The sequence below is a fragment of the Scyliorhinus torazame genome, chromosome 10, assembly GCF_047496885.1.
Source record: "Scyliorhinus torazame isolate Kashiwa2021f chromosome 10, sScyTor2.1, whole genome shotgun sequence".
In the NCBI taxonomy this organism is placed as follows: Eukaryota; Metazoa; Chordata; class Chondrichthyes; order Carcharhiniformes; family Scyliorhinidae; genus Scyliorhinus; species Scyliorhinus torazame.
The window spans coordinates 182,252,598-182,263,908 of record NC_092716.1 but is presented as its reverse complement, the minus strand read 5'-3'; the positions used below and the strand labels follow the sequence as shown (position 1 = coordinate 182,263,908).

Sequence of the window (11,311 nt, the reverse complement as noted above, 5' to 3'; positions counted from 1 at the left end):
TCTGTTTAAATGTTCTTTATTTTTGTGACTTCTCCATGTAATCATGAAGCCTCTCCTCATAATTGCTGCTGTATTCACTGGATCAGAATAATGTTACATTATGTATGTGGCATTGATACGTCCCATTAAGTACTGCAGAGTGTTGGTGGGAGGGTACTTCTCAGACCCATCGCAGCACGTGACAATTACATCATTATCCGGATGAACAAAGAAAGCCAATGACTGTCTAGATTGGCACATCTTGTCATCTGATTGTGGCAGAAGCACACGATGTACCTGTAAAAAAACACAATCATTTACCCACATTAATGTTCTCTACTACAAGGCAGAATCAACTAGTTGCAGTCTTATCAAGAACTCTAATAAACCAGGAATGGAAAATTTCAGCTGCAAACCAACCAAAGGATGAGTTATCGCGCAACTGTTGTTGAGCTAAAAGGCAATATTCTGACCAGTATTCTGGAAGCACAGTGTCACTTTGCTCCAAGATAGACTATATTGTTTGTGAAGTTCATTATGGGGTAGATTTTCAAATTACAGAACCACCTGGATGCAAACTGTCAATTCAGATAGGAAATTAAAATCAAATGCTTTCTAAATCGGTGGGCATGATCCACATCATCATATTTAAATGAGTCATTAAACTCATTTAAAATGTCTGCACCATATTGTCCCCGGGCCAGGGAACAAATGGCCATACCTAGGACACCTTGCCAGGGCGCCGTTTAATACTGGCCCACACAAACGTAGACTGTTTAGCACTGGTCCACACAAACGGCACCTGAGTGTGTGGGAGGGAGGTCTCCGAAGACATTGGAGACCATCTCCCAGGCCATCTGGGCAGGGTGGTTTTTATCCCATTAAATCGCGCCCTTCGTCTTCATGCACAAAAGTAAAATATTAAAAACATTGATTTAATATCACTTTACCAAAACAAATGGTATCTTACCGTGAAGATCAATCTGTCAGATGTCCACCTCTGCAGCAGGTCGCCTATGTTGAGAAGAACAGCATTTGGGCTGTGGGGAGCAGCCACGAACTGACCAGATTTGTGCCCAACCTGAAGTAAAGATGTTGCAAAGTGTTGAAATACCACCAGCTATCACATTTACCATCTCTTCACCCCATCCCACTTTTTCCCCCACATTTACCACTTTGCTGGAAGGTACTGCTGGAAGCAGCGCTCTGGTAATTAGCCCAAAATGGCCAGTTTCAGCATTTAAACGTAACCGTGAATATTGGCACACAGATGTGCAGGTTAGGTGATCTGACCATTCTAAATTGCCCCTTAATACCCAAAAGGTTAGGTTGGTTTACTGGGTTACGGGGATAGGGTGAAGGAGGGGGCTTTCCTAGGGTGCTCTTTCCAAGGTCTGGTGCAGACGCGATGGGCCGAATGGCCCCCTTCTGCACTGTAGGGATTCTATTCTACATGAGTTGACTGATTGTATCAGAATCTAATTCGGTCATGACCTAACATGCATTTTCCACCATAGGTCACTGGCTATGATCAAGGGCAGGGAGCTTTGCTGCTATTTTTAATCCATCTTTTCTGACTCTAGTTATTGTCAAATCAGCATGAGATCTTGTTCGTCTTTTCCTGAGAAGCCAAAAGGTAAAGCATCCAGTCACTGGGGAAACAGCGCTTAATTTTGCTGCTGGTATTAATGTGATACATTAAGAAACCACACGATTATGAGTTTGCTGGTTTCACATTAATATCAGTTTCTTGTAAACAAATTCAGTGCAAGCAGCAAACAAAAAGATGGTTGCAACACAAATGTCTGATGAAAGGGTAAAAGAGCTCAAAGTCCCATTTATAAAAAGAATAGAACTCAGAACCTTAGGAATGTGTGAGCCGTACTGTAAATACATATATGGTAGTAAAGAAAAAAATAATACCTGAACCAATTAAAATCAAAATATGTAGTTTGATGGTTGAGGTTTGAAAAGGTGCTTTAATAATACCTTACAACATATAAAAACAATTAAATCTGAAATCTGAAATGTACTTTTACCTCTAACCCTGCACATTCATCTTGGAAAAGTAAAGTGAAGGTCCCGTAATCAGAATGCTCTCCACATCGGGGGGCGAAATTCTCCGGAAACGGCGCGATGTCTGCCGACTGGCGCCCAAAACGGCGCAAATCAGACGGGCATCGCGCCGCCCCAAAGGTGCGGAATGCTCTGCATCTTTGGGGGCCGAGCCCCAACATTGAGGGGCTAGGTCGGCGCTGGACGAATTTCCGCCCCGCCAGCTGGCGGAAATGGCCTTTGGTGACCCGCCAGCTGCCGCGGAAATGACATCTCCGGGCGGCGCATGCGCGGGAGCGTCAGCGGCCGCTGACAGCTTCCCACGCATGCGCAGTGGAGGGAGTCTCTTCTGCCTCCACCATGGTGGAGACCGTGGCGGAGGCGGAGGGGAAAGAGTGCCCCCACGGCACAGGCCAGCCCGCGGATCGGTGGGCCCCAATCGCGGGCCAGGCCACCGTGGGGGCACCCCCCGGGGCCAGATCGCCTCGTGCCCCCCCCCCCAGGACACCGGAGCCCGCCTGCGCCGCCTTGTCCCGCCGGTAAGGTAGGTGATTTAATTTACGCCGGCGGGACAGGCATTTTAGCGGCGGGACTTCAGCCCATCCGGGCCGGAGAATCGAGCGGGGGGGCCCGCCAACCGGCGCGGCGCGATTCCCGCCCCCGCCGAATCTCCGGTGCCGGAGACTTCGGCAACCGGCAGGGGCGGGATTCACGCCAGCCCCCGGCGATTCTCCAACCCGGCGGGGGGTCGGAGAATCTCGCCCCTGATACTGGGAGAAGGTTAGTGAGAACAGTGAGGTTGTGAAAATGGAGGAAACATGAAAGACAGGGAGGAGGACTGGGCAATAGGAAGTGGAGAGAGTGTGAGGGCAAGGAACAGAAATTAAATGTGGTGAAGAAATAGTAGGAATGCAAAAGGATGAGAGATCATGGGGCGTGAACACAGGGGATCAGTCATGAGGCAAGCGGAATGTCTTTTTGTATTTCTCCGGAATTAGGCTGGACTTTGCCCCAACTAATAATAATAATCGCTTATTATCACAAATACGCTTCAATGAAGTTACTGTGAAAACCCCCATTGTCGCCATATTCCGGTGCCTGTTCGGGGAGGTTAGTACTGGAATTGAACACACGCTGCTGGCATTGGTCAGCATTACAAGCCAGCAGTTTAGCCCACTGTGCTAAACCAGCCCCTTGCAACTGAAGGACTGTGGTTGCAAATTGGGAGAAAAAATATCTCCTGAACAAGGAGAACTCTCAACTCTCAACCCTAGATTGGATTCTGCACATCAGCAAATGTAAGGCTCACCTGTAGTCTTGACCCCAGTTTCTGAAGACTCCATCCTGTTTTCTGCCCTGTTTTCCTTTCTTACAGCAAGCAGAAACTGGGACTGGTGCTTCACTTAGAGCTAGTCTAACAGGCAACTGGCTAAATGTCCCCTCAAGCCCACTATTTTATCAGATCCAATTTACAATATACAGTTCATAGTTGGAACTTCTTCAACCTTACAATACGTGAAGATAATGTTGACACATTAAAAGTTTCCTTCAGGTCCCCAGGCCGTGTAGGATTTAAGCTGTAAAGAACAAGCATATTCTTTTTTATTATTATTATGCAAATTTCTACTCATAATTTAGCATTTGATTAATTAGCTTGACTTGAACGTAAGTTTGGAAGAAGAAAAAGTAATCTGCTCTGTCAAGTCTGTCTCTCCACAAGTCATATGCAATGCACCCTTGCTTTCATTTTACCATGATAGTGAAGCTCCTCTTATTGTGCATCATAGATGACTTAAAAGATTTTGCATAACTGTAATAAAATTGAAGAGATTAACACAAACAGAGAGGAAGTTCTGAGGGGGGGCGGTCTGGCAAGCTTAAAGTTAGACAAACCTCAAGGGCCAGATGAAATGTATCCCACGCTGCTGAGTGAGGCTGGAGAGGAAATAGCAAGGACTCAGGCAATAATTTTCTGTCCACAGGAGAGGTGCAGGAGGCCTGGAGGATAGCCCAGGAAACTACAGGCCAGTCAGTCTAACCTCAGTGGTGGGGAAACTATTGGAAGCAATTCTGAGAGTCAGAATTAACCTGCATTTGCAGAGGCAGGGATTAATTAAGAATTAATCAGTTTTGTTAATGGGAGGTCATGTCTGATCAACATAACTGAGTTTTTCGAAGAGGTGACCAGGTGTGTACAAGGGGAAAATGCATTTGATGTAGTCTACTTGGAATTCAGCAAGGCTTTTGATAAGGTCTCACATGGGAGTTTGGTAGTAAAAGTAAGAGCCCATGGGATCAAAGGAAATTTGGCAAATTGGATCCAAAATTAGCTGAGTGGCAGGAAGCAGAGGGTGGTGGCTGACGGGTGTTTTTCTGACTGGAAGCCTGTGTCCAGTGGGGTCTTGCGGGATCAGTGTTGGGGCATTTGATGTTTGTGGTTTAGAGAAATTATTTAGATATGAATGTAGGAGGGTTCATCAGTACATTCAAGGATAATACAAAAATTGTTGGGGTGGGAAATAGTGAGGAGGAGAGTCTTTGATTTTTTTCGTTCATTTACAGGATGTGGGCGTCGCTGGTTAGGCCGGCATTTATTGCCCATCCCTATTTGCCCTTCAGAAGGTGGTGGTGAGTTGCCTTCTTGAACCGCTGCAGTCCTTCACCGTGCTGTTAGGTAGGGAGTTCCAGGATTTTGGGCAGCACGGTAGCACAAGTGGCTAGCACTGTGGCTTCACAGCGCCAGGGTCCCAGGTTCGATTCCCCGCTGGGTAACTGTCTGTGTGGAGTCTGCATGTTCCCCCCGTGTCTGTGTGGGTTTCCTCCGGGTGCTTCGGTTTCCTCCCACAGTCCAAAGACGTGCAGGTTAGATGGATTGGCCATGCTAAATTGCCCTTAGTGACCGAAACAAAAAATTTAGGCGGGTTTATTGGGTTATGGGGATAGGGTGGAAGTGAGGGCTTAAGTGGGTCGTTGCAGACGCGATGGGCCGAGTGGCCTCCTTCTGCACTGTATGTTCTATGTTCTAATTTGTCTCAGCAATACTGAAGGATTGGTGATATATTTCCAAGTCAGGGTGGTGAGTAACTTAGAGGGGATCCTCCAGGTGGTGGGGTTCCCAGGTATCTGCTGCTCTTGTCCTTTTAGATGGTAGTGGTCATGGGTTTGGAAGGTGCTGTCGAAGGAACCTTGGTGAGTTACTGCAGTGCATCTTGTAGATGATACACAAGGCCGCCATTGTTCATCGGTGGTGGAGGGTTTGAATGTTTGTGTGCGGGCTGTGTTGTCCTGGATGGTGTCGAGCTTCTTGAATGTTGTTGGAGCTGCACTCATCCAGGCAAGTGGAGAGTATTCCATTACACTCCTGACTTGTGCCTTGTAGATGTGCCTAGTTGACAGGCTTTGGGGGGGACAGGAGGTGAGTTACTCACCGTAGGATTCCTAGCCTTTGACATGCCCTGCTAACCACAATATTACAGGAGGATATGGACGGGCTGGTCAAATGGGCGGATCAGTGGCAAATGGAATTCAATGCGGATAAGTGTGAGGTGATGCACTTGGGAAGGACAAACAAGACATGGGAATACAAGATAAACGGCAGGACCCTAGGACGTACTGAGGATCAAAGAGGTCTTGGTGTGCATGTGCACCGGTCCCTTAAGATAACAGTGCAGGTGGGAACAGTGGTTAAGAAGGTATATGGTATACTTGCCTTAATTGGCCGAGGCATAGATTTTAAGAGCAGGGAGGTTATGCTGGAACTGTATAAAACATTGGTTAGGCCACAGCTAGAATATTGTGTGCAGTTTTGGAATCCACATTATAGAAGGGATGTAATAGTACTGGAAAGGGTGCAGAGGAGATTTACCAGGATGTTGCCTGGGTTGGAGAGTATTAGATATGAAGATAGATTGGATAGGCTTGGATTGGTTCCATTGGAGCAGAGGAGACTGAGGGGTTACATGACTGAGATGTATTAATTATGAGGGACATAGATAGAGTAACAGGAGCAAACCTTTCCCCTTGGTGAAGGGGTCAATGACCAGGCGGCATAGATTTAAGGTAAGGGGCAGGAGGTTTCGAGGGGATGTGAGGAAAAACTTTTTCATCCAGAGGGTGGGGAGTTTGGAATTTGGTGCCTGAAAGGATGGTGGAGGCAGAGACCCTCATAACATTTTAGAAATATTTAGATGTGCACCTGCGATCCCAGGGCATGTGAGGCTATGGGGCCAAGTGCTGGAAAATGGGGTTAGGTGGTTGTTTTTGATCTGTACAGCCACGATGGGCCTTTTCTATGCTGTATGATTCTATGACTCTATGACTGGTAGCTTCCTTGCTTTCGTACTCTGTGCCTCTATTTCTGTTCTCAGACATACACTAACTATCACAGAAGTTGTTCTTCAGATTTTTGTACCTTTCTATCTCTGCTCCAACCCAGCCGTGATCCAAATTCTCAGTGTCCACCACTGAGCGGGCATACTGTTGTTTAATGTCACTTGGAAGTGTGAAGAATTTCTTGCAGATATGCATCGCTTCAGCCACCTAAGGAACAATTATGTTTTACACATGAAATAGGCTTTGCACCTTTAATATAGTAAAGTTGGCATCTCACTCACTAGATTTTAATCATCATATTCTTTCTGTTCAGTGTCTGCTATCTCTAATAATATTTGAAAGAGTTCATATAGATGTCACATGTCACATGGAAAGGGAGAGAGTTTGTCAGCATGTGCATTCTTTATGATACTTCAAGGAGGATTCTTTTGGAGACAGGAGCAAAATGATTTTGAATATATTGTACTGTGAGGATATTGGGTACCAAGTCGGAGCACAGCACAACACTGGGACAATGATAATGTGCAAGCTTTTTACAGCAATATTTTATCTGAAGATATTCCGATGGGATGGAAACTTCTGCAGTTTCCCCATAAGATGGAAAGGATGCTTGTTAGAAAATAATGACTTAGAGATGCTGGGATTGTCTGTGTGAGTATCTGAGTAAAAGAGAGACATTAAATTGATAGTTGCAAGGGTCAACAGAAGAGACAACACATGTCTCAAGTAGTTGTAATGTCACCCTTTACATTGCCATTATGACACAAAATAAAGGAAACACATGCACAAGTTAATTAATTGTGCATTTACATAGTTAATGAGCACAGTTAGTAAACATATTGAAACATTAAGATGGATACATACCTTTTGATCTTTGATTCCTGTGTTTTTGAGTTACACAAACCCAATGACACTGAAGGCCCTCAAGATCTCTGCGGATAGTCGGTTCATTTCAATGGCTGAAGGCTCAGGTTTTCCCAAACCAAATGAGCCAAAATCAACCACTTCAATGCTCATCCTTTCCAAGGATTCTGGCTTCTTCAGAGCTTTTGATAGATAAAGGTAGAAAAATAAAGTTTTAAAGAGATATACAGAAAATTCCACGCTTCCCCCTTCCCCCACCTTTCCCATCCACCCTCCCCCCCCCCCCCCCCCCCACCCCCCACCCCACCATGCCTCTTAACAGAGGGGCTCTGTTGAGTTATTTTAAAAATATATATTTTTATTGGTTTTGCTTTTATAATAACATCGCAAGGAACATCCCACAGTAATAGAGATATTTACAGAGTATAAGAGGCAAAAAGAAAAGAAAAAGTTCAGAATATAAGCAGGTATGTATACAAAGGTAATGTGTGTACAGACGTGGGGGCAGTCACTTTGGGCTGCCAGCGACCGGTTAACACAACTGTGCCATATTAACTTTATACATGTTGCCCCCGGTATTAAAACATACCACAGCTGTGTTCGATGCTACCTGGGTGTACCTTGTACTGTTATTGTTATCGCATCAATGTGTTTCCTTGCCATTCGTCCCCCAGCTCCTTTGCCTTGCCTGCCCTGCATCCTGGTTAGACTACAAGAACATAAGACATAGGAGCAGAATTAGGCCATTCCACCCATCGCGTCTGCTCCGCTATACAATCATGGCTGATGTGTTTCTGATTCCCATTCTCTTGTCTTCTCCCCAACCCCCTGATCCCCCTATTAATCAAGAACATATCAATCTCTATCTTAAAGAAAAGTGATGACCTCCACAGCATTCTGCGGCAATGAGTTCCACAGATTCACCACCCACTGGCTGAAGAAATTCCTCCTCATTTCAGTTTTAACGGATCATCCCTTCACTCTGAGGCTGTTCCTTGGGTTCTAGTTTTTCCTAATAGTGGAAATATCCTCTCCATGTCCACTCTATCCAGGCCTCTTAGTATCCTGTAATTTCAATAAGATCCCCGCTCATCCTTCCAACGACTACAGACCTAGAGTCTTCAACTGCTCCTCATATGACAAGCTCTTCATTCCAGGGATCAGTCTTGTGAACCTGCTTTGGACCCTTTCCAAGCCAGCACATCCTTTCTTAGATACGGGGCCCAAAACTGCTCGCAATACTCCAAATGGGGTCTGACCAGAGACTTCTACAGCCTCCAAAGTACATCCCTGCTCTTGTATTCTAGCCCTCTCATCATGAATGCTAACATTGTATTTGCCTTCCTAACTGTCGACTGAACTTGTATGTTAACATTAAGAGAATCTTGAATTGAGACTCTTATGTCCCTTTGTGCTTCTGATTTCCTCAGCCTTTTCCCATTTAGAAAATGATATATGCCTCCATTCTTTCTACCAAAGTGCATAACTTCACACTTTTCCACATTGTATTCCATCTGCCACTACTTGCCTGCTCTCCTAGCCTGTCCAAGTTCTTCTGCAGCCCCCCTGCTTCTTCAATACTACCTGTCCCTCTGCATATCTTCGTATCATCTGAAAACTTAGCAACAGTGCCTTCAGTTCCTTCTTCCAAGTCGTTAATGTATATTTTGGTCCCAGCACAGATCCGGAGGCACACCACTAGTCATCGGCTGCCAACCTGCAAAAACCCCTTTATCTCTACTCTCTGCCTTCAGCCAGTCAGCCAATCCTCTTTCCATGCCAGCATCTTACCCTTAAACACCATGGGCTTGTAACTTATTTAACAGCCTCCTATATGGCACCTTATCAAAGACTTTCTGGAAATCTAAATTAGAATTGGGTGGCACAGTAGCACAGTGGCCAGCACTGTTTCTTCACAGCGCCAGGTTCCCAAGTTCAATTCCCGGCTTGGGTCACTGACTACGCGGAGGCTGCACGTTCTCCCTGTGTTTGCGTGGGTTTCCTCCGGGTGCTCCGGTTTCCTCCCACAAGTCCCGAAAGACATGCTGTTAGGTAATTTGAACATTCTGAATTTTACCTCAGTGTAGCAGAACAGGCGCCTGAGTATGGCAACTGGTGAATTTTCACAGTAACTTTATTGCCTACTTGTGACAATAATAAAGATTATTATTATCATGTCCACTGGTTTTTCTTTGTCCAACTTCCTTTTTACCTCCTCGAGCAATTCATTTTAAAAATAAATTTAGAGTACCCAATTCATTTTTTTCAATTAAGGGGAAATTTAGTATGGCCAATCCACCTACCCTGCACATCTTTGGGTTGTGGGGGCAAAACCCACACAAACACGGGGAAAATGTGCAAACTCCACACGGACAGTGACCCGGAGCAGGGATCGAACCTGAGATGTTGGCGCTGTGAGGCAGCAGTGCTAACCACTATGCCACCATGCTGCCCTGGGAAAAACTGGATTAAGATGTACTTTGTAATCAGTGTTAATCCTAAAACCTAGTTGTGCCATTTGCCAGGACTCTGGTCCCAGCATGATTCAGTGGAAGACCGTCCCATCAGAACAGATCCCCTCTTCCCTAGTACTGGTGCCAATGTCCCATGAATTAAACACCATGGGTGAGATTCTCTGATCCCCCGCTGGGTCGGAGAATCGCCGGGGGCTGGCGTGAATCCCGCCCCCGCCGGTTGCCGAATTCTCCACCACCGGATATTCGGCGGGGGCGGGAATCGCGCCACGCCGGTTGGCGGGCCCCCCCCTGCGATTCTCCGGCCCGGATGGGCCGAAGTCCCGCCGCTAAAATGCCTGTCCCGCCGGCGTAGATTAAACCACCTACCTTACCGGCGGGACAAGGCGGCGCGGGCGGGCTCCGGGGTCCTGGGGTGGGGGCGCGGGGCGATCTGGCCCCGGGGTGTGCCCCCACGGTGGCCTGGCCCGCGATCGGGGCCCACCGATCCGCGGGCAGGCCTGTGCCGTGGGGGCACACTTTCCCTTCCGCCTCCGCCACGGTCTCCACCATGGCGGAGGCAGAAGAGACTCCCTCTAATGCGCATGCGCGGGAATGCCGTCAGCGGCCGCTGACACTCCCCCGCATGTGCCACCCGGAGATGTCATTTCCGCGCCAGCTGGCGGGGCAACAAAGGCCTTTCCCGCCAGCTGGCGAGGCGGAAATTCGTCCGGCGCGGGCCTAGCCCCTGAAGGTTGGGGCTCGGCCCCCAAAGATGCGGAGCATTCCGCACCTTTGGGGCGGCGCGATGCCCGACTGATGTGCGCCGTTTTGGGCGCCAGTCGGTGGACATCGCGCCATTTCCGGAGAATTTCGCCCCAGTTCTCCCACACTACTTTTTGAGCCACACATTTATCTCCTTAATCTTATTGACCCTAGTTGTTAAACTAAGGGGGGAGTAAAGGGATATAGTATCATAATTCAATTTTCTCATGTTTAATAAAATGTTCTTCCCTGGTTGTTAAAAACTAATTGGCGGTCCTGTGACTCTGCTGCTCCACATTCTGTTTTATTTTTATAGTTACGGTCTTTTGAGCCAGGGCTCCATTTTGAAATCTTTCCATCGAGTTATGACAACAATTGGGAATTGTGACACATGTTCCTCCCTCAACTCCTCCACCTCACCTTCCTAGACTTCCTCCTGGTCTGAGCAGATGTGCCGCTCCTCCAGATGCTCTTCTGAGAGCTCCTCACCCCGTTGCAAAGACTGGTTTTGGAGAGCTCAGCACACCACAACAATGCAGGAGACCCTGTGGGGGCTATACTGCTGGAGCTCACCCGACCGGCACAGGCAGTGGAAGCGCATCTTGAGGAGACCTATGATCAGTGTCTGCCTCGTTGTAGTGGGTCTCCATAGCTGTCTGTGGTCTCCACACTGGCATCATCAGCCACACCTTGAGGGGCTAACCCTTGTTCCCAAGGAGCCATCCCTGTAGCCTTGGGTGATCCGTGTAAGGTTCCATAACAAAGGAAGTCCAGAATTGCTGGGCCCATTAGTCTGAAGAGGGAACCTTTTCTTAAGAATAGCCATGTGGGGCATGGAAATCAGGCTTAGATAGCTCGGACTC

General features: G+C 47.2%; 1 protein-coding gene across 1 annotated transcript; it reads right to left on the bottom strand.

The window, feature by feature from the left end:
• Positions 1-7,915, bottom strand: LOC140384400 (uncharacterized). The gene is made up of 6 exons (XM_072466073.1): positions 7,851-7,915; positions 7,231-7,412; positions 6,446-6,573; positions 3,545-3,611; positions 950-1,060; positions 1-276 (listed from the first exon to the last, which is right to left on the bottom strand). Exons 3-6 carry the CDS (start codon positions 6,559-6,561, stop codon positions 94-96), a joined length of 477 nt encoding a protein of 158 aa, XP_072322174.1. The 5' UTR covers positions 6,562-6,573; positions 7,231-7,412; positions 7,851-7,915; the 3' UTR covers positions 1-93.
• Between the last annotated feature and the right edge of the window lie 3,396 nt (positions 7,916-11,311).

Coding starts and splice junctions, on each gene's coding strand:
- LOC140384400 (XM_072466073.1), bottom strand. CDS start 6,561: ATGCATATCTGCAAGAAATTCTTCACACTTCCAAGTGACATTAAACAA. Junction 1,061..3,544: donor CAACATTATCTTCACGTATT/GTAAGGTTGAAG, acceptor TCTTTACTTCAG/GTTGGGCACAAATCTGGTCA. Junction 277..949: donor CTGACAGATTGATCTTCACG/GTAAGATACCAT, acceptor GTTTTTTTACAG/GTACATCGTGTGCTTCTGCC.